General features: G+C 43.3%; 1 protein-coding gene across 15 annotated transcripts in view; it reads left to right on the top strand.

The window, feature by feature from the left end:
- The window catches only part of Ikzf1 (IKAROS family zinc finger 1), a 183,473-nt gene that overhangs the window by 81,309 nt on the left and 80,458 nt on the right, over positions 1-21,706 (top strand). For 14 of the 15 annotated variants that reach the window (XM_051200688.1, XM_051200687.1, XM_051200690.1 and 11 more), the window contains one exon: positions 5,861-9,079. In XM_051200688.1, coding sequence (XP_051056645.1) covers positions 5,861-6,564 — 704 coding nt within the window. In that variant the 3' untranslated portion in view covers positions 6,565-9,079. Of the gene's footprint in view, positions 1-5,860; positions 9,080-21,706 lie in introns of those variants that run through there. The other variant, XR_007835538.1, reaches the window with a different exon arrangement.

Consider the following 21,706-nt stretch of genomic DNA (forward strand, 5'->3'; position numbering starts at 1 on the left):
GAAACCAAGTAGTCAATGTGGTACACACAGTAAGACTAAGAATCACAAGGCAAAGAAAGTTTTAAAGGTGGGAATATATTCTTGGACTACTATTTTTTTAATTAAATTTATTCATTTATTTTACACCCTGACAGTAGTTTCCCCTCCTTCTCCTCCTCCCATTCCCTCCCCCTACCTCTGCTCTGCCCCTATCCACTCCTCCTCTGTTTCTATTCAGAAGGGGCAGACCTCCCATGGGTGTCAACAAAACATGGCATTGAGGGAGGACTAGGCTTGGCGAGACACACCAGTATGAGGAATAGATTCCCAAAGGCCGGCCATAATATCAGGGACAGGTCCCACTCCTACTGCTAGGAGTCCCACAAGCTGTACAACTATCACAATCCTGGGCTACTATTAATGGTCACTAATTTTTTTTCAAGAACTATGGGTAGATTTATGAATTGTGGAAGTTTTTCCTACTGTAAGAGTTTGGGGGAGGTGATGACCTCAATGTCAGTGTGAAAGACACTGGGGTTGACTTCTGTCACAGCCTGACTGTGAGCCATCGCTCACCTTTGTACATCTTCTGTCTTTTCTCTGACTGGCTGAGTACCTCACTTTCTTCAGCCCCTTCACCAGTTCCCCTTTTAAATTAAACAAATTCTGTTTAGTGTAAGATTCCAGGATATGATCCCAGCTTCCACTTGGACATTGCCTATGCTCCTAGAGCTCTGCCCCTGGACCTTCACCTTTCCTAACAAAGCTCCAGGATCCCTCTCCCCCCAGGGCCTTCACTACTGCCGCCCCCAGCCATGGTCACAGAAGCCCACACACCCATCTGGCTCTTATGAGATGAGAGCCTGTATGACACGCTGGCAGAAAGCCTTTCTATGCTCATTGGATTTCTCAGAAGGGGATGGAGTATACCATCACTACTGAGTGTGTATATCTCCTGCTAGCTGTGTGCATCCAAAGATGGGGACCACTCTCACTGGCTTTCATTTTAGTCCTGCTGTCAAGCCAGATGTATTGAAGAGGAAAGAGGCAGAGTGGGAGATGAAATGTGGGAGGTGCATGTGATCCTGTGGGCTGCCATCACTGAGAAGGTTAACAAATGGCTAATAGAAATATAACAGTTGCTTTAATGAAAGAATTTGCTATCTGAGTCATCTTAATCTTAACATTTAGAAGATAAAAAGTATTTTTATTTTTTTTTTTTTTTTTTTTTTTTGAGACAGGGCTTCTCTGTATAGTCCTGGCTGCTCTAGAACTCACTCTGTAGACCAGGCTAGCCTCCAACTCACAGAAATATACCTGCCTCTGCCTCCTGGGTGCTGGAATTACAGGCTTGTGCCACTACAGCCTGGCTAGAAGATCTTTAAAGAATTTTATTTTATTTCATTAACAAAACATTTGCTCCAAAACTAATTACCTGAAGCCAGATCTAGACTCATCTCCCACAGGTACCAGGGAAGGAGGTTTGTGTTAGCCAGATGTTCCATCACTATAGGAAAATATCTGAGATGTTCAACTTGTGAGAAGTTTGGTTTGCAGCTTTGGAGGGTTCCTCTCCAAGATTGGCCCTGTTGTGCTGGACCTGTGGCAAGCAGCATAAGTAAATCATAGAGCAGAAACGTTTGCCTTGTGCTATGAAGAAAGAGGGAAATATATAGGGGTCAGGGTCCCAATATCCCCTTGAATATAGTCCCCCAAATCTAAGGTCTTCCCATTAGGCCCTTCCTCCCTAAAGAATTCAGAACCTCCCAATAGAATGTGTCCCTGGGTAGTCACCAAGCTTCTTTGACATGGTGATAAGACATTGTTATCTACAAATGGGTTCAGGCACATACATATCTATCTTAGGATACATCTGATTTATGAGCCACAGGCTAGACAGTACCTGAAAACATGGGACTTTGGGAACATCAGAGGTTTAGATTGTAGCAGAGTTCATGTAGTCCAAAAGCTAACGTGAGAGCTATAGGCTTGTGCTCAGAGAAAAGCATAAGTTTCTTCCTTCCTTCTTTTCTTCTTTCTTCCTTTCTTTTTCTTCTTTTTGGTGTTTTGGTGTGTGTGTGGGTGTGTGTGTATGTCACAGCTCTGGCTGTCCTGGAACTCACTTTGTAGACCAAGCTGTTCTCAAACTCACAGAGATCTGCCTGCCTCTGCCACTGCCTCCAGAATGCTGGGTTTAAAGGCGTGTGCCATCACCACCAGGAGAGCATAAAAGTTTCTTGAGTTCCAAGTCCACTCACTGCTGTTTTACCCTCATCACAGTGGCTATGTTTTAAACTACTAGCAGCCCAACTGCTCAGGCCATAGCCTGGGGGCAATTCTGCTGCCCCAGACAATGTTGCTGCCACTAAAGGTAGCTTTAACTAAATCTCTATCATTCTAATAAAACTCGAGACTCAAGGCTTGCATGAAAACCTGCAAGCTCAGTGTGTTGGAGTAACAACTGGCTAGCTTTCTCTCTTTGCTGGTGACCCCAGAAGCCGCTCTCCTTTCACTCTGCCCCAACTAAAAAACCCATGCTATAATCCTCCCAGCTACTTCCTGTTAACTAACCCCACCTTTCTGAGCCCAGGTTAATTTTGTTTAATTAATGCAAATGCAACACACCTTTACATATTTAAATAAATGCAAAATAAACAAATATAACACATCTTTGCCTAGTTAAACAAATATTCTACAATATTTCCCCCTTTTGTCTAAATAAAAAAGAAAGATTTTAACTTTAACATAGTAAAACTATATACAATAGGAACAGATATTAAGTAAAAACTACATTTACAATATCCAGTCCCTTTGCATTTGGCAAATTTGGAGAAACCACTCTATTACTCTGTTATCTATCCTATCTTGATGAGTCCAAAGCTCTGTACCTAGTTTACCTCCTATCATAACTAAGGAAAACTGTAACTATAACTACTTAGTCTTCAACTCCTCAAAGACCCCAAAAGGATATGGCATTACCTGAGCAAACATAAGTACAGAGCAAGAAACTTCCAAAAATATATACACAGCAGAGACATCTTGCTGCCTAGAAAGTCACCCAAGGTTTCTCTGCAACATTGCTGGATCCATCTTTAGTCTACAGGCCTAGAATATCTGGCAGACTTTTCTATGAAACAAGAATTTTGAAGGACTCTCCTGCCTTGTTCTGGCAAAGTTCTGAAGTCAGTTTCCTTTGTATCCTGCATGTCTAGTTTGAAACTGTCGAGGCAAGGACAGTTACTTGTCCAAATGGCTAGCTTTGCCACAGTGAAAACAAACTCCATAAGGAGATTCTTTAATGCCCATCATCCTTTTTTCTAGTAGATTGCTCACTTTCATGAAAGTGTCTCACTTTCATGAAAAGCCCTATGTTGTTAAATATCTTAAATGCCATAGTCTATAGGTCTCTGAAGCATTTGAAGATCATCTGTCTAAAATATGTCTGTTTAACATTGAAAACACACCAATATAAGTTTGATTATTATAGATGGCTAACTACTAAACTGCATTTCTTAATTATACATTACATTTTTTAAAAGAACTACATAAGCACAAACATACATACACTATAACAAAAATAACTTTAAATGTGTGTCAATATACCAAAATTCATACCATTGTAAAATATTGAGTTTATAAGTTGTCTTTTTATCCTATATCCTATATCCCCCCCCCAAACAATGACAAACATCCAAAACCCAACAAATGACCAAAACCCACCCACCCCATCTCTAGCTGTCTCCTTCCTGTTGTCTGGAGGCAACAGCATTTCCAGTGGAGAAAATTGAGACAATGGTCAAGTTTTGGGAAAACTAGTTGTAACATTTGTTATCCAGTCTCAGAACTGTTCCCATGCAGAGGAATCACTGGCTTGTATTTTTAGTTAGTTTATTACTTTATGTCTGTAGCCAAAATTTTCAGGAGGTCTCCCCTGATCTCTATTAACTTTGAAGGATCCAGAGCCTTTCACTTCTTGTGGAAATAAAAGGATAACCTCTCCCCTAATGCAATACATTTTCTGAATTCAATTTTAAAGTTAAGACAACCATAAATTATCCAGGTTGGTTTAATTCAGCAGTCCCTTTTACAATCCAAATGTTCCTCGGGAGCTGTCATTTGCTCATCAGTACTCAAAAATATTCAATGTTAGCACAACAACATACAGGATCCAGATATCTATCTTTGCGTGGCTTTTCTCCTTTATATTACTTTACTGTCTCCTTAAAGATTTTATTATTTTTAAATGATTTATTTTTTCCTGTCTATACCCATTTTCTCTTCTTAAGCATCTATGCACATTTTTAAACACACTGAAACCTGTTCAGAGGTTGTTTTGCAGTCTGAGCATGATTTACTGTGTGTGTACCTGTAGCATTCTCTGACCATGTGAGCCACTGCATGACTTTGCACTGGCATCTGGCTCCACCCCACTGGGGTCTGTAAGAGCTCGAGCTTTATCCCCTGTAGGCTTGGCCAAGAGCTGAGATTAACTGGGAGCTACATTTAACTGCTCTAGGAAGTTGGTGACTGCATTATGGCAAGCATTTTTACTAGCTTATTTCTGCTCAACATGCCAGCCACTCAAATGCTTGCTGTATGCTATGAGCACCATTCTACTAGGAAGCCATGTTTGTTTATTGTTTATTGGGGTTTTTTTTCCTCCAGCTTGCTCAGTCCCTACATAAAAATATGTGCCCCACGTTGTAGTTGGGGCTTTTTTGGGCCATCAAACCACTCACAAATAAAGACATGGAGACTTATTATTAATTGTTAATATTCAGCTTTTGCTTAGGCTTGTTTCTAGCTAGGGTTTTTTTTCTTTCTTTCTTTCTTTTTTACTTAAATTAGCCCATTTCTATTAACCTATGTGCTGACTCCAGGCTCGTTTACCTCATCTACTTGCTGTCCATTCTGCTTTTTTGCTTCCTTTGTTTCTGGTTGTCTGGCCCCCAGCTGGCTCCCCTTTATCTCTGCCTGCCAGCCCATCTATCCCTCCTGTGCCTAGCTATTGGCCATTCCATTTTTTATTAGACCAATTAGGTGCCTTAGGCAGGAAAGTAAAACAGCAACACATCTTTACATAAATAAATACAGCATAAACAAAAGCAACACACCTTTACATAGTTCAATAAATGCAACATATCTTTACGTAATTAAACAAATACTCTATTCCACAAGTCACCACTGAATTCTCAGTTTCATTCATCTTTAGTATGAAGCATATTTGTAAAGAGTAAGTGAATGGTGCCTACCTTCCAGCCTGCTTAAATAGATTTTCTCTGTTTCCACCTGATTTCTGCTGAGATAATTCACCACTGCTAACTATAAAGAGAAGGTGGATACAATTATGTTAATGTATCCATTCTACTTTCATCATGCATTGGAGTCTACCACTTTTAAAATATAAGAAATATTTAGTTTATTATAAGTAATATGTAACCATGTTTTGAGCACATGTTTTTCTAGATTAAAATGATAAATGTAATATAGTATCTTAAATTTATTACATGAATTCATGGCTGTGCATTTTAACTAAGTAATTTTAGAATAAATTAAACAGTATACATTCATAAAACTCTTTTAAAATATTAAACATTCAATATAATAGTGTTAATTTTACCTTATTTAATGAAAGATGGGATTTAACCCTGTGAAACATGGCTGTTTAAGCTGATGTGAACAATCTTTAGTTTTCCTATTCATGGGTAAACAGGATTTCTCGATGTGCCTATGGACCTATCGTAGTAAGACCCTAAGCAGGATGTTGCTTTTTTTTTTTTCCTCCTGTGCCTTGGGTAAATGTGTCCTGTTTACTGTGACACTGGGAGGCCATCCAACCCCCTGGGTACAGATTTTACTAATGGTCATCTACTTCCCACAGGAGACAAGTGCCTGTCAGACATGCCCTATGACAGCACCAGCTATGAGAAAGATGATATGATGACATCCCATGTGATGGACCAGGCCATCAACAATGCCATCAACTACCTGGGGGCAGAGTCACTGCGCCCGCTGGTGCAGACGCCCCCCGGCAGTTCCGAGGTGGTGCCTGTCATCAGCTCCATGTACCAGCTGCACAAGCCTCCCACTGACGGCCCCCCACGGTCCAACCACTCGGCGCAGGACAGTGCCGTGGACAACTTGCTGCTATTGTCCAAGGCCAAGTCTGTGTCATCGGAGCGGGAGGCCTCCCCGAGCAACAGCTGCCAAGACTCCACGGACACCGAGAGCAACGCAGAGGAGCAGCGTGGTGGCCTCATCTACCTGACCAATCACATCACCCCACATGTGCGCAATGGGCTGGCCCTCAAGGAGGAGCAGCGCGCCTATGAGGTGCTGAGGGCGGCCTCAGAGAACTCGCAGGATGCCTTCCGCGTGGTCAGCACAAGTGGCGAGCAGCTGAAGGTGTACAAGTGCGAACACTGCCGCGTGCTCTTCCTGGATCATGTCATGTACACCATCCACATGGGCTGCCATGGTTTCCGGGATCCTTTTGAGTGTAACATGTGTGGTTATCACAGCCAGGACAGGTACGAGTTCTCATCCCATATCACACGTGGGGAACATCGCTACCACCTGAACTAAATACAGCCAGGCCCCACAGAAGCACAAAGATGGCTGCCTCCGCCTCCCTCCTGGCAGCTGGACCCATGGCGGACAATGTTGGGTGTGTATTTGCAGGCAGTATTTGTTCCTTTAAGTTGGTTGTTTGGGATTTAATTTGCTTGTGTTAGAAGACAAGTTTTTAATGTTAAAGACAGGATTGCATTGCATCGGGAGCATTCAGAACATCCATGCGTCTAGACGGTTTTGTTGACTGCTAGCTGAGATTTCCCTGATCAGTGGCTTTCTGACCCACCTACCCCCACTCTACCCCTACCTCACCCCCACCCCAAAATCAGAGCTGCATTTTCAAAGAATTGAATGAAACAATTATCCAAGAAGGAGCAAAGTGAACCTTGCCCTAAGCAGAGTTTATGCTGCATGAATTCTCCAAATGACCCCAAAACATAATAGCCACTGGGGTGGGGCCATCTCAGGGAGCTCCACAGATGAGTCGCAGGACGAGATAATAAGACAGCTGGGGAGGAGCAAGGAGGCAGCCTGTGTGGAGACCAGGACCAAAGGTTGATCTTTGAAAGATACTGTTAAGTCATATACTGCATGGGAACATGGTGTCTGGACAGCTGTGCTAGGGAACTCCTCTGGGCAAGAAGGGAAGGGGATTGGAGAGCCTTGCAGACTCCTCTTCATTTGCCTGATTACATCCAGGCTCCTGGAACTTGTTGCCCAGTGAGATCAGCTCAGTGCTCCTATGGACATTTTTGGGTAGCCCTCTTCTCTTGTCACTCCTGTGCCATTAATGGTCCCAAAGCTCATCACTGCATTTTAGACCCCAATCCTGAAATTGAGACTTACTTTAAACTTCTCATACTGTAAAGTTCCTCAGAAGCCAAAGTTTTCTTCCAAGGCCCACTATCTTTCTATTCTTCCCTGCATTGGTTGTACCTGGGATCGGACCTATCCCACCAAAGTACAACCCCATCCCTTCATTTCAAATGAATCCCTATTCTGATTATAGCTGTGGGCCTGGCTATCTTAGTCTGATGATTATCTTTCCCTACTCACACCATGATTCAGAATGACCATTTTTAGTAAATATAAGAGCCCAGCATCTCAGTGGTGAAAACACAGAATACACTTGTTTTTAAACAATTTTTTTTTTTTAATTTTCTGAAGCTCTTCCGTATAAAAACAAAGTAGCATGTGTTTTCACATAGGCAGGAACCCTGCATCCTTTATCAGGTATTTGGGATATTGTATTATTAGGATATTGTAATGTTTGGGGTCACTGTGTGACCAGTGCAGGTTCCCAGAGAGGAATGTCCACCAGATATCACAGAAAAGAGACAGGTGAGGTGGTCCAGCCAGACCAAGATAGGGATGCCACACTGAAGCCAAGTCAGTTAGCTGGAGGATGGGCCTCTGTTAAGTGTCAGTATTAGGGTCATCACCCTCCATCACCTCAATAAAACAAAAAGCATATACTTGTCAATGTTTACAGCATGGTCTTCACAGAAACTCTCTGAGGTGATTCCAAAGAACTGGGGGAAATTGTCTATAGCAGCTCTTAGGCTAAATCAGGGGTTCTTAGTCCAATCCCTCCTTCAACTAAGGAGGGCATCATCACTGGAGACAACTGTTCTATGAATTGTAGCTTACTTAGCAGTATCCCTCGTCACTGCCTAGTTGATGCTGATAGCATCCTACTTGATTTCCAAAACTGTCTCTCAGGTGTTCCCTGGGGCAAAGAAACCACTGATCTAAATTTTAAGCTGGTGGAAAATGTGGGAAGCTTTAAAATAATCAAAAGCACTTGAAGCCTTCCCCAGTCAGCAGCCTCAAGCTGCACTTGCTTCTTTGGAAAGTGGCTGGGTTCTATTTGCGCATTTGAGACTACACTTCCTCAAGTGCCTCTGGGTTCAGTTGCAGGAATGTAGTTCGTCAAGGTGTCACTCTCAAGTGTCTTCGCTTCCAGAACAATGTGGCATATTGAAAGTGAAAATAAAACTGCAACTATAATGATTTACACTGAGTAAAGGGAGAATTTGAGGAACTAGAGCTGTGAACAGCTTTTGTTCAACATGCAGTTCCGGAGAAAGGCTGCCCTTACCCAAATTCATATATTCCAGGTGATGGCATTGTAAGCCTCTGGTTTACTGGCAGCTCCTGCTCACCCTTGTCCTTATCCGTGAGAACCACAGGGTCAGCTGGTCCAAGGGAGATGGCTCCAACCCCCACCCCTACCCCTGCCACTGGCATTCAGAGTTTGAAGCAGAATTGTAAATAGTGGCTTCAGGAGCTGTTTTCTAGAATGCTTTGTCCTTCCTCTCACTGCCTTTTTTAGCTGATATGTCTATTTGCACACCTTTTGTTGTGGTTTTATATTGTAACAGCATTTTTGAAACTATTGTATTTAAGATAAGGTTTCATATTATGTCCACAAGTAATTAAATTATGTTTGAAGGTGGCTATATTCTGTATCAAAAGTTGATGATGTTTTTCTTTAGCTGGTAAAGTAGGGTTTTGCATGACCTCACTTTTTGTTCTGTGGTTTGTTCTATTGTATGACGTGTGTCTTCAGTATTGCTGTGTGATGAAGTATGCCGAGATTCCATGCCCTCATGTTGTCTTTTAAGTAGCTATGAGAGGCAAGAGGGTTCCTAAGAGCAGGCTGAGCTGTTAGCAAGAGCTGGCAATCACCACTTCTCATTCCCTCTCCTCCCTGTTACCCCAGCTTCCTGTCCCAGGTCCCTTCTGTGAGTCATACCTTAGTGAGTGTGTGTGTGTGTGTGTGTGTGTCCTGATGAGAATCAGGAGCATCAAATACAGTGTCACCATTGTGCTATCACCCAGTACCTGTCCAGGCACCAGTTGCTTCAGATACCAGAACATTCTGTTTCCAGTTTAGAATCAACCACTTAATAAAACATTAGAGTCTTCGCTGAAAAGCACAGGCACTCATTATGGAGATGGGGGTGGTTGTTTTATGCTTGTGTTATATTGTGCTCTTTTCTTCTTTTTGTTTGTTTTTGACTGCATTGTGACTTCTGACATCATCTTGCCAACACAAACTCGAAATGAACTGAATGTATGTAGACATGTCATAACATCATCATCATCTATTTCTCTCTTCTTCAGATCCAGCAATAAGAATTGATAAACTCTAAAACCTTGGTCTCCCACCTTTAACATCCATGTTTTCTTCATGTTTGTTTTTTAACTTTAAAGTGAGCCACAACTAGACTTGAGATGTACAGGCATCAAAAAGCAAGAAGCACACGTGGATCCGGTGCTATGGCGCTCACTGTGAATAAGTGTGACCACATATTAATATGCAGTATTGTTTCGAGTCCTTTCTAATACACGTTTTTACAGTGTTGTGTGTGGTGATTGTTGAAGTCAAATCTCCGTGTATCGCTGCAGCTGCAGCCCTTTGCTCCCTTGCTGGCAGACGCATGCAGAGGACTGTGAGATGATGAAGTCACCTCTGCAGCCCTGGCTCCATAGTGACGTTCAAAGATCTCTGTCTAGCTGTGAACAAGTGATTTCCACTGGAGGTGTAGAGTAGACTTTTGTACACATTTCGTGTTTCCTCTGTAGTGATAGAACAAATAAAATCTACAAACACTCTGTCTGCCCCATCCAGTCAAATCCACACAAGCATAAAAGAAGCCCTGCCCATGTAGGAGGCTGCTGTAGTCTCTCAGGCACCAGGAGGCAAGGAGTACAGGGCTTGAGACAAGAAGTGTGAGCGATGAATACACAGGAGGAGGCACAGCCAGTTAGCTCTGCCAGCATCATGGTGAAGGTGATGGCAGAAGAGCATCCAAAACTCGCAGACAGAATGGCTGCTTTCACGTCCTTTCCATTTTAAATAAGCACAAGGACTATTCTCAGCCTGACTTACTGACACTGTGGAGTGGGACTTTCCTGTTCCTTCACCTGCTTCTCTTCCAAGAGATTCCTAGAAAACTACTGCAGGCTTCACTTCTAAGGAATATGTAAATGTAAACACTGGGCTCTACTTCAGTGGGAATCAGCATTGAGGAGTGGGGGAGCCAAGACCCCTGACCCCATTTCCAGTGTTCCTTAGTCATATTTTCTATCAGCATAAAATGATACAGATGTCCTGCGACTCCCTGGTTAAAACCTCCTTGCATTCTTCAAACACATTCAGATTCACAGGAAACAAAACTCTAGGGACTGAGGATATGGCTCAGCTGGTAGAGAGAGCACTCACCTAGCATGCACAGAGTCTTAGGTTTCAGTCCCCAAAAACTGGTTGTGGTGACACATATTTATAAATCCCAGTATTCTGGAGGTTGAGGCAGAAGGGTCAGACGTTAAAGGTGCTCTTTGGCTCTATAGGGAGTTCAAGGGCAGCCTTTGGTACCTGACACCACAGTTTCATAAAAGGAAAGAAACAAAAAACTTGTCTGTTTCTGAATGTTGCCTTTTGCAGTAACTTCAACTAAGACACAGAGCTAGGAGCAAAAGAAATGGAGCATTGAGCAATTAGTGAAAGACTCGGAGGAAGTTCTCAGACCACCAAAGTGGGAACTCCATGTTCCTCCATCATTCTGGAAACTTCTGACTCTTCCTCTGCGCCAGAACCTAAAGCAGCAAACCAGCTGGCACAGCCCCCATACAGAGGTGGGGTCAGATGTAGCTGTTGCCTCACAACATCCTCCTCCTCTGTCTTTTCCCAGGCCCCTCCCCTCCACCCAGCACACATACCACCTCTCAAGAAACCAAAATGAATTCCCATTGCCCCTTGAACCACTGCCTCTAGCAACCTTGTAGCCTTTGGCTTCTCTGTTCCTCTATTTACCTCCACCTCTTAGCAAACCCATTCTGGGATTCGTACACAAGAGGCCCAGCTCACTCTCATGTGTCCTACAACTAGTCTCAGAAGCATCTCAGACCCCATCCTACCCCACCCATATTGTTCAGTTGCAGCTTCTATTCTGGAGCTGGGGCATTTATGGGACAACTCTCCTATCCCTGGTTGTGAGGTATGGGGCCACCCTCCAGCATGCTAAGCAGATATAACCAGTCAATCCTAGTTCACTGAGGACAAGTTATAGCCTTGACTCTTGTGAGCCTGGATCCACAGTTGTCTGCATAGAGGAACAATGTCTTCCCACTTGGGTCTCAAACAGCTTAGACACAGACAGGTAAGACTCAAGTGAGAAATCAAAATACCTGTTCTGCTACTCATAAAAGCTGGGCTTCCAAGGGTGACCACTCTGCAAAAGCATCCAGGATAGGGGACTCACATAGTCTACCCCTCGACACCTCAGCAGTTCCCCTAGTGGAGAGCTTGTGTATCTGACAGAGACAGAAGACCATCATGCCAGCTATCATGGGTCTCCCTAGTGACTCTGTAAAACAACATGTTTCCCGTGACTCCTCATGCCTCCTGAGTATCTCTACTGCAGTCCACCCTCTATGAGGTTTCCAAAGTGATTTGAGAAAATGGGGACCTGACCAAGTTACTGTGATTCCACTCAAGTTTCAAAGCAGTATACAGTGCCCTCAGCTAGGAACATGAGATAGGTTTTTCCTTAGAAGGCATCCCTCTGGGCATGCTCCCAAGAATATGATCTGGTCGTTAAGTACAAGATTCTGGAGGCAACTAAGCCTGTGTTTGAATGTCTGCACTACAGACTAAAGATGTGTGACAGAGGATTTGTGGCCTAAACTTTCTGCAGCCCCTTTCCTCATCACTGAAGGCTGGATGGTTGTGAAGCCGAAGTCATTAGTATCTGACAAAATGTGAGAAAGGGTTGGGTCATTCAAGTACTCCTACTTTGTTTGACACATGTATACGCTGCCCTCTTCCTCTTATTTCACTTCATCTCTATGACAACCAGTAGGCCATCTGTATCCCCATCTCAGAGATCAGATAGTTGTGGTCAGGAAGCAGCAAGCTTCTCATCCCTTGTAACATCAACCACACTGATAAGTTCTCATTACCCCAGTCTTCACAATTGCCCTGGGAGGTGCAGGCTCACACCCCATTGGACAGATGAAAGACAGCACATCAGGGTTCACCTGGGATCCCAAGTCTCACAGAAAGAAGGTGCTGGGCAGAGGCAGATATGACTGTAGGCCTTGGCCAAGGCCTCTTCTTCACCTAGCTCCTGCTTCATTCTGGAATGTTCCTTTTAAGGAAATGTGGGGTAAATTTGATGCTCTTGAGCCACAGTGTCACTCCCAGAAAGGGAGGGAAATACCTGTATCTAGAAACCTGCCTTCAGAACAGCCTCAGTTTGGTCCTCACAGGTTGCCCATTGCATCAGTTTCTGAGTCTTGCCCTCACTGAGAGTCACTACCCCTGAGACCTTCCCCAGAGCAACAAGGCAAATGCCGTAGAGCAGGATCCTGACTCACAGAGCTGAGAGGAAAAAAGAACATGGATAGAGCCAGAAGTAGGGAACCGGCTCTTGTCAAATTCTGACAGCTGTGGAACATCTCTAGACACTGTGGAACATCTCTAGATGCCAGTGCATGGGGAGTATATTGGGACAGCATTGCCCACCCAGACTCTTAATGGAAGCTGTGAGCAGTACCAGGACTGCTCCTATCAAGTAGAAAGCAGCTCTGGAATAGGTGAGAGGAACAGAGAGAGTAGGCAAAGGAAATGAAAATGATTGTCCATGAAGGAAAGAAGGAAAACCAATTGAGCAGGCATCCCCAGTTTAAATCTTCAAAAGAAGAAACCAAAATACAAATCTCAAGAGGACCAAATGAGGAAGGCCTCTGAGCCAGATGTCTTGGATACTCCAAATGACACTAAAGGTAGATAGTGTGTAGGAAGCCACCATGTGGGAAGAGGTAGACTCTGACCTTGGGAAAGCACCTAACAGAGAAGACAAGGGCTTTAGCTATACAGTGCCAAGCCTCAGCTGGTACTAAGTTCTTGGCCAGATTTTCAAAAAAAAAAAAAAAAAAAGGAAAGAGCCTCGCTGGATATCTTCTGGCTTTTCCCACTTTTTGACAAGACCAAGAGCAGAAGCGAAGTGAACATCCTTTGACCTCTGACTCCATCTCCAATGACTACAAACTCTGCAGGTGTTTGGGGAGAGGGCTGCTTATAGCAGGACACTTCAAGTTCCACCTCAAAGAACAAGTCTAGTGAGTTCTTGTACAGCCATGAGTTCCTGGCCCATGCTCCCTGTAGTAGCAGGCACGGCGGAGGCCAGGGCAGATGGGCCCTGAAGACTCAATGAATTGGAACCAAGGGAAGCAGATGTGCCTACCATGGTCCCCAGGCACAACTGGGAACCAGCTACAAGGGGAGGAAATTTGCATAATAGGAATAATTTGGTACCAAAACTGTCCCCTGATGTAAACTGCATGGATCTCAGTATAGTTCACAAATTTCACTTCTTCTTTCCCATGTTTTCTCAAACTAACTAGCTATGGGGTAGAGTGTATGACTTGTCCAAAGGTTTATGGGTGTTGTTTTATCTTTACTGTTGTCTCCCTTCGTGAGTCAGTACCATGCCTTTTCTCTCCCACTCTGCCACTCCCTTGTGCCCAAAGGTGAGCCTCTGACACTCCCTCAGGGGTCTCTCCCATGCACATGCCAAATGGGAACACCCAAATGCTCTTACCTTGGGCACAACCATGTGATATTCCAGACTCACAGCCAGCATTAATAGTCATTTGCCTCTTTGCTTGTATACTTAACCAATGCTATCTCACTTTGCTGCTTCCTCAGAGCCTGTCTGAGCTTCCTCATTGACAGTATCCCTGTGGGTAGAGGGTGGGCCAGTCCCAGAGTAAGAAGGGTGTGTGGTTTCAGAGCTACCCAATTTCATTCCCCTTTCAGGCCTCCTCCTTTCATGGTACCACCCTTGTCCCCACCCACAGATGGGGTACAACCCTTCTCTAACCTTCCCAGGGACTCCCGACTGGCCCCATAAATTCCCACTTCTGCAAGCATCATGAGCCATTTTTTAATATTAATTTTATAGCACCTCACAGAAATGAAGTTGTACATTTATATCCACTGATTCTGATACCAAATTTTGAGGTGACAAATACTCTAAAAGAAAGCATTTAGCCTGAGACAAATTACCTAAACCACAAGCAAGATGGCCAGATTGTATTAAAACTGTCCCCACCACATACACACCCCGAAGCAGCCACAGTGTTTTATATGGAAATTTGAGAGAGAAGAATCATAATATGGGGCTGGAGAGATGGCTCAGAGGTTAAGAGCACTGGTTACTCTTCCAAAGGTCCTGAGTTCAATTCCCAGCAACCACATGGTGGCTCATAGACATCTGTAATCGGGTCTGGTGCCCTCTTTTGGTGTTGAAGCAGACATGTAAGCAGAGCATTGTAAACACAATAAATAAATCTTTAAAAAAAAAAAAAAGAATCATAATACAACATTCTACAGATAATAAGGACAGGCAAGCATAGTCTGAGCCAGGAAGTTAGGCCTAGAGAGAGCTTCTTCTACCTCTTCCTGGTTAGTTGGTCCCAAAAAGCAGAATGTAAAGTGGCCTTGATGATGATCAGATCTACACTAAAACGGAACCCTTTCTTCTTATTGCTGTTGCCCACTTAGCTTGTGATTGTGGATTCAAATGTGCTAAAATGGGCTTCTTGTCTTTCCTTCATTTTTTTAAACATTTAATTTAATTTAGAATATCGCAGAACACAGAAGTAAAACAGACTTTCTTATGAGTTCAACCTCATGACCTCAGGGACCATGAAATGCAGACCACTCTTCCTCAGGTAAAACTTATCATCTCCAACATGACAGTCCTCTTCCCATGACAGTCCTCTAAAACACACCTACTTCCCACACAGTGTCGCTACAAGATCCCTGAAGTCTTCCCACACTGCACTGGCTGCAAGATTCACAGCACCAGTGTTTGGAGCTTCCCCAAGGCCCAATGTGTTTCTAAGGAACATGGTGTTGAGTGCTGGACCCTCTCCCATCAGACTGTGGGGTCAGTGATGTACCCCCCACCCTAGTGTCCTGAGCCCCCTGGCTCCAAGATGGGTCCTGCTTAAAGTCATATCTGGACCCTAGCTCCTGACTTTTCCAGAAGCTCCTTCTCACCATTGCACTTGCTTCAGCCTTCCCCTGAGGAGAGGGGTGAAACCGGCAGGCACTTGGCTGAGGATCTCCATGAAAGAAGCTTCTCCTTGTCCTGGCATTCAGGCCTTCATCCAAGGACTCATCCTGAACTAGGCAGTGGTCATGATGTGAGAAAAGCAGAGAGAAGCGCCATGAAGCAGAGAAGGTAAAAGCAGCCCCTTGAAAATACGAAGGTAGCAACTGCAGCAGTAGGTATGGGGTGAGGCTGCCATTCAAGGATTGGGACTTTTACTTTCTAACTTAAGCAATTGATACTCCTATCAGAGTATAGTGGTATATTGCTGTCCTAGAGCATGGTTGACTTTCATCCCAACTGACTCTGAGCAGCCCAGCCGTTGACATCTCAGGGCCGAAGACCAGTGGTGGAAATAAGAGAGAACCACAGATCAATGCCAAAGTTTTGCCAATGACTGCAAGATTGAGTTAGATATCCAGAGTCAAGTCCAATGTGGCACAGACAGAACCCAGCAACAAGTCAGGTTCCATAGACCAAATGTATCTCAGCCAACTTTTTAAAATCAGGCATTGAAAAGAATGAATAATGGAGGCATAAAAGATATTTAAAACCAGAGGTGCTGAATAGAAAGGAAGACAAAAAGAAAAAGAAACAAAGGGTACAATAAGAAAACAGTGACATGCGTAGTAGATGCTAATCAAACGATGTCAACAGTTAAGTTTCAGTAAACAAAACATACCAATTAAAAGATAGACACTAGCTGGGATGGTGGTGCACACCTTTAATTCCAGCACTTGGGAGGTGGAGTCAGGTGCATCTCTGTGAATTCAAGGCCAGCCTGGTCTAGAGTGAGTTCCAGGACAGCCAGAGCTACATAGTAGGACCCTGTCTCAAAATAGATAGATAGATAATAAAATAAAGACAGACACTATCAGAATGGATCCCAACTAAGACTTGTCTACAGGTTGTCCATATGACATTCACTTTAGACCTAACAGCACATACAGGTTAAAAAAAAAAAAAAAAAAAAAAAAAAAAAAAGGAGGAGGAAGAAAAGAAAAGATACTTATTTTTTTTCCTTGATTTCCTTGATTCTTGTTCAATTTCCATGGAGGATATGCTGCTCCCAGAAACCATCAATTGTTACATGAAAATCCCAGTGCCAGGTATATGATTCTTCTCTATGAGTTATTAGAGAAGCCCCAAAGGACCCCCAAACAGTATAGGTTAATGCCATTGATTTTGGTTTACCCACCAGAACTAGATGGTAAGACCCTATTGCTAAAGACACACACAGGTTGTTTGTAGGACCCAAAGAAATTAAGATAGAACTCAACTGACTCCACATGGGCTATTTTCATAGTGCTGGAGGGTACTATGTAGGATGTTAGGTGAGAAAAGTCACTATTGGTTTTACCCAGCCGTAGACCCCATGTACTACAGTCCCAACCTGCCAAGCAAGATGTGCCCACTGGCATAATAGTGACTTGATTGTTACGGTGATAACCAACTACATTCTGGTTGGATTTGAGGCCTACTCCAATAGAGGGAAATTGTGCCTGGTCAAAAGCCAGTGACTAGGGAGGTCATACACCTACTGAAGAACTGATAAAGAGCTTGCGTTTTACCAAATGGATGTGTGTATGTCCACAGATTCTGTTTATACCTATGGACTAGTGCTGCTTTCAGTCTCAATCAGACTTCATTTTGCTGAGGGTAGAAGTAAAGGCGGAAATTCATTACTCATCAAACCACTAGGAATTATTGACCATTGGGTTCTGAGCCTTAAATGGAATACCTCAATCACCTCTCAGTGAACACCCTGGAAAAGGAAGCACAAAGAGAACCCAAGGATGGAGTGAAGTGCTGTGAAACTCTTCTGGAATGATGGGGCTGTTGTACCCACAAACTTGCAGAAGCTGAGTTTAGCCTGCACAACAGCTACTCCTGACTTGGCTCATCAACCTAACATCTTAGAGTCAGGAGGAGCTCCTGAGGCCCCACCTCTTCCTGAAGAGTCACAGGTAGAAGAGGGGAAGTCATGTTCCTCGGTAGTCCTTGCATTTAGTTAACAATCCCCACCTATGTCTATGCAAGCAACCCTAATGAAATGCAGTGGGTCATGCATACTCACAAAAAGGGCATGAAAATAGGAGAAGGCAGCAAAGGAGGGGAGGGTGAGGAAACTGGGATTGACATGTAAAACAAGCTTGTTTCAGATTTAAATTAAAAAGTATTAACATATAAAAAAAGAAAATAGGATGATAAGGGCTTGTTGGGAAGAAAGGGTTTGGGGGAGTGAGAGGCAGGCAAGAGGGTAATGAGGGAAATATGATCAAAGTACGTATTATATTTATATGTATATAGATAGCTGTGAATGAGGAATAATAAAAAGGGAAATGTTCAAAAATTTCTAAAAGAAAATTGTTGACCTTAAACTAATAAAAGCCTATACATTAGAACATCGGAAGCTGCAGAACATCATAGAAATGTATTAGCCCTTTGAGGACAGTTAATTCAGCCCAGTCATGTTACCATGTTCATTTTTGCTGTAACTTCTATTTGCTATTAAAAGCATGAACTCTCAAAAAGAAAGAAGATGTTAATTTGAAAACATAAATGGAAAACAGGAGGAACTAATATTAATGTCATACAGAGCTGACTGCAGAGTAAGGCAAGTTATTTTGAGTTAGGAGGGGCATCACATAATGAACAAGTAGTCAACACTCCTAGATAATCTAAGCCTACTTAATAGAAGAAGAGAACAGCTCTTGAAAGTTGTTCTTTGAACTTCGTGTGTGTGTGTGTGTGTGTGTGTGTGTGTGTGTGTGCATGCGCGTATGTGCATACACACACACACAAAGAAACAAAGAATGGAAATGTAATTTTCAAATCAAACTCTATGTGTCTGTCTCTCTCTCTCTCTTACTCTCTCTTTCTCTGTCTCTCTGTCTCTGTGTGTGTGTGTGTGTGTGTGTGTGTGTGTGTGTGTGTGCGCGCGCTCTCTCTCTCTCTCTGTTTTTCCAGGTAGGATTTCTTTTGTGTAGCCCTGGCTGCCCTAAAACTCACTCTGTAAACCAGGCTGGCCTTAACTCAGAGATCTGCCTGCCTCTTCCTCCTGAATACCGGGATTAAAGGTGTGTGCTGCCGCCCCCCACCACCACCACCACCACCCGGCTCAAATCTTTTTTTAAAAAGAAATAACAGATTCAGAAGCCTAGAAATCACTAAAGATGTATTTAACCTGCAAAATAAGAATGACTTAGGCAAAGAAAGATGAGAAAATTTTAGGCAGTAGAGAGCCTGTGCAGCTTGGACCTGGACTATTGTGCTCAAGTAAGCCAGGTAGTAGTAGGGTTGGAGTGGCCATGCTTCCCAGGCCTCTTTGACCTCAGTGGTAAGGACCAAAACAGAAGAGCTGTCTACCACTCACTACAGAAGCTTCTCTTAGCATCCCAGCCAAAGATGAGCCCCTGGCCTGTACTACAGCTGCTGGACTGCTCTGGTGGCACAGCCTCTGGAGTGAGGGTGGAAATGGGTGTGATCCCTAATTTCAGGTAGTGAAACTAAGGCCAGGGAAGAAAAGAGCCTTGGTCAAGGTCACAGGGAGTCACCCTTAAGCCACATTTCCTAAAGTTCATAGTGCACAATACCAAAAAAGAGGAATGAGGCCAAAAGTCTCAGGGAAAGCCATGCACTCTTATCCCCTCGTGGAGATCCACAAAGTCCCTGAAAGCCTGAGGAGACTGCCATAACTTATTTAATGTGGCTTTCCACAAACATATCTAGTCTGAAAAGTCCCCATAACTTGTTTTAAACTGTTTTCAACATGCATGTCACTGCAGGCAGGACACGATTTAGGTAAATGGGGCCTGAGAGGAAGAGAGCCTTGATCCATGACAGATGCACTACAGCCTGACCCTATCTCCCAGGCCTGGCACAGTCCTACACGACTGCCCTCAGGACATGAAGGTCCCCTGCACTGCTGCTCGCTTCCTGGAGAACCAGGGCCTGAATCATGAATGAAGATGAGTTTTGTTCACAGAACGGGTTAGCCAATGTTGGGATAAGGACAGGTGAACCTTAACCAACTCTGTGGGACACGTGGCATCTCTGTTCTCAAGAGGTTCAAGACATAACCATCTTTTGCTTCCTGTGGCCCATTTGTCAGCCCATAGTGAAAAAGCTGGCATAGTTGAAAGCTGAGATTATAGCTACTAGGATGGGTCCTAAGGCTCATTCTCCTTATGACAGGGAACAAGAGACAGAGCAACATATGACCTCTGCCTATATCTGGGCTTGACACTGAAACTGAAGCCTGACTTAGGGACTGAACAGCTCAAAACAGATCTAAGTTCTAAATATCTGAGCTGACCACAAGAAGCACAAACATACCAATGCTACATATGTTTTCTATTCTACACTTAGTGAGACATATCATTAGACATGCTTAGAGATGACAATAAAAAAGAAAAAGAAACACAAGCATTTGCTGAGTTGCATCAGGCTAGAAACTACCCATAAGGATCACTTGCAAATGTGGACTGCTAAGGCTCGGATAGGACAAGTTATCTTCCCAAATCAGGCCTCCTTGATAGGCAGGATAATGCTCTTTTCACTAACAACAACAAAAATACAATATACCAGCACTGAGGCATAATATCTCTAAAGTTACCTTTAAATAGAGTAGAAATATTATCAGTTGAGTTAATCAATTTCCTGCTTTCCAATTTACATTTCTTGTAGCTTGAAGCCTTTAGTTAGGATTTGAGCTTAGCTGTGAAAGTATGCAGACTATCCAACATCAGTCAATGATTTCAAATCAGGAATCCTCAAAACTGTTTCACTTAGGTGGTGCCAAGCCTACTTATGATACTATATGTGAGGAAGTTGCAGCAGGTGAAATCAGAATGGTCTGGGGAAGCAAAACCATGGTGAAGAACTTTGGCTGTGTTTTTACATAAGAAGAAACGCCCCAGAGTGCCTGTGACCTGAGACTGAGTTAGGTGGTGTGCTTCAATGTGTGTCTGAATTCTAATAAATGAAGGAGGAAATGCCCTGAGAAGCAAAGGAGGGCATGCTGATTAATTTGTTGCCAACTTGACACAAACTAGAGTTACCTGGGAAGAGAGACACTCAATTGAGAGAACGCCTTATCAGATCGGCATGTTAGCAAGTCTGTGGGGCTTTTTCCTGATTAACAGATTGTTGTGGGAGGGTCCCAATTGACTATAGGTGGTACCACCCCTAGACACAGGGTCCTGAATTAGCTAAAAAAGCAAGCTGGATGAGACACAAAGAGCCAGCCAATAAGTAAGCAGTGTTCCTCCATGGCCACCACTTTGGTCCCTGCCTCCACACTCCTGCCTTGAGAGTTTGTTTATTTGTTTGTTTGTTTGTTTGTTCTTATTTTTTTTAAGACAGGGTTTCTCTGTATAACAGCTCTGGCTGTGCTGGAACTCACCTTGTAGACCAGGCTGATCTTGAACTCACAGGAATTAGCCTGCCTCCCAAGTGCTGGGAACAAACCATGGATGGCTACCACTGCCCAGCATCCTGCCTAGAGTTCTTGCCCTGACTTCTCTTAACAATTGCCTGTGATGAGGATGTGCAAGCCAAATAAACCTTTTCCTCCCTCAAGCTGCTTTTAGTCATGATGTTTGTAGTAGCAACAGAAAGCAAACTAACACTGGTCGTTCAGTTGGGATGTCAGCTGTAGTAGAAGCTGTATTTGGGTTGGAAAAACCATGCAGAAACCCTCCACTGGTTCTGTTCTTGTCAGACTATAGTGACTATCCATAGTATCAAATGATGCACAGCATAAGATGTTAAGACTTCATCTTCCCAGTTGAAGTAAGGTTCAAAAATTTAAAGAGAATTTCTTTGAGAGATCCTGAAATAGATCACCAAAATAAATAAATAAATAAATAAATAAATAAATAAATGGATAGATAAATAGATAGATAAATAAATTTAAAAAATAAAAATTAAAAAAAAACTCTTACCTAACCTTAGGATAAAGTTAGTGGTCTCCTGCTCATGGCAACATGCACACTGTAAAAATCACACAACTGACTGTG

This window comes from Phodopus roborovskii, unplaced genomic scaffold (assembly GCF_943737965.1).
Source record: "Phodopus roborovskii unplaced genomic scaffold, PHOROB, whole genome shotgun sequence".
Classification (NCBI taxonomy): domain Eukaryota; kingdom Metazoa; phylum Chordata; class Mammalia; order Rodentia; family Cricetidae; genus Phodopus; species Phodopus roborovskii.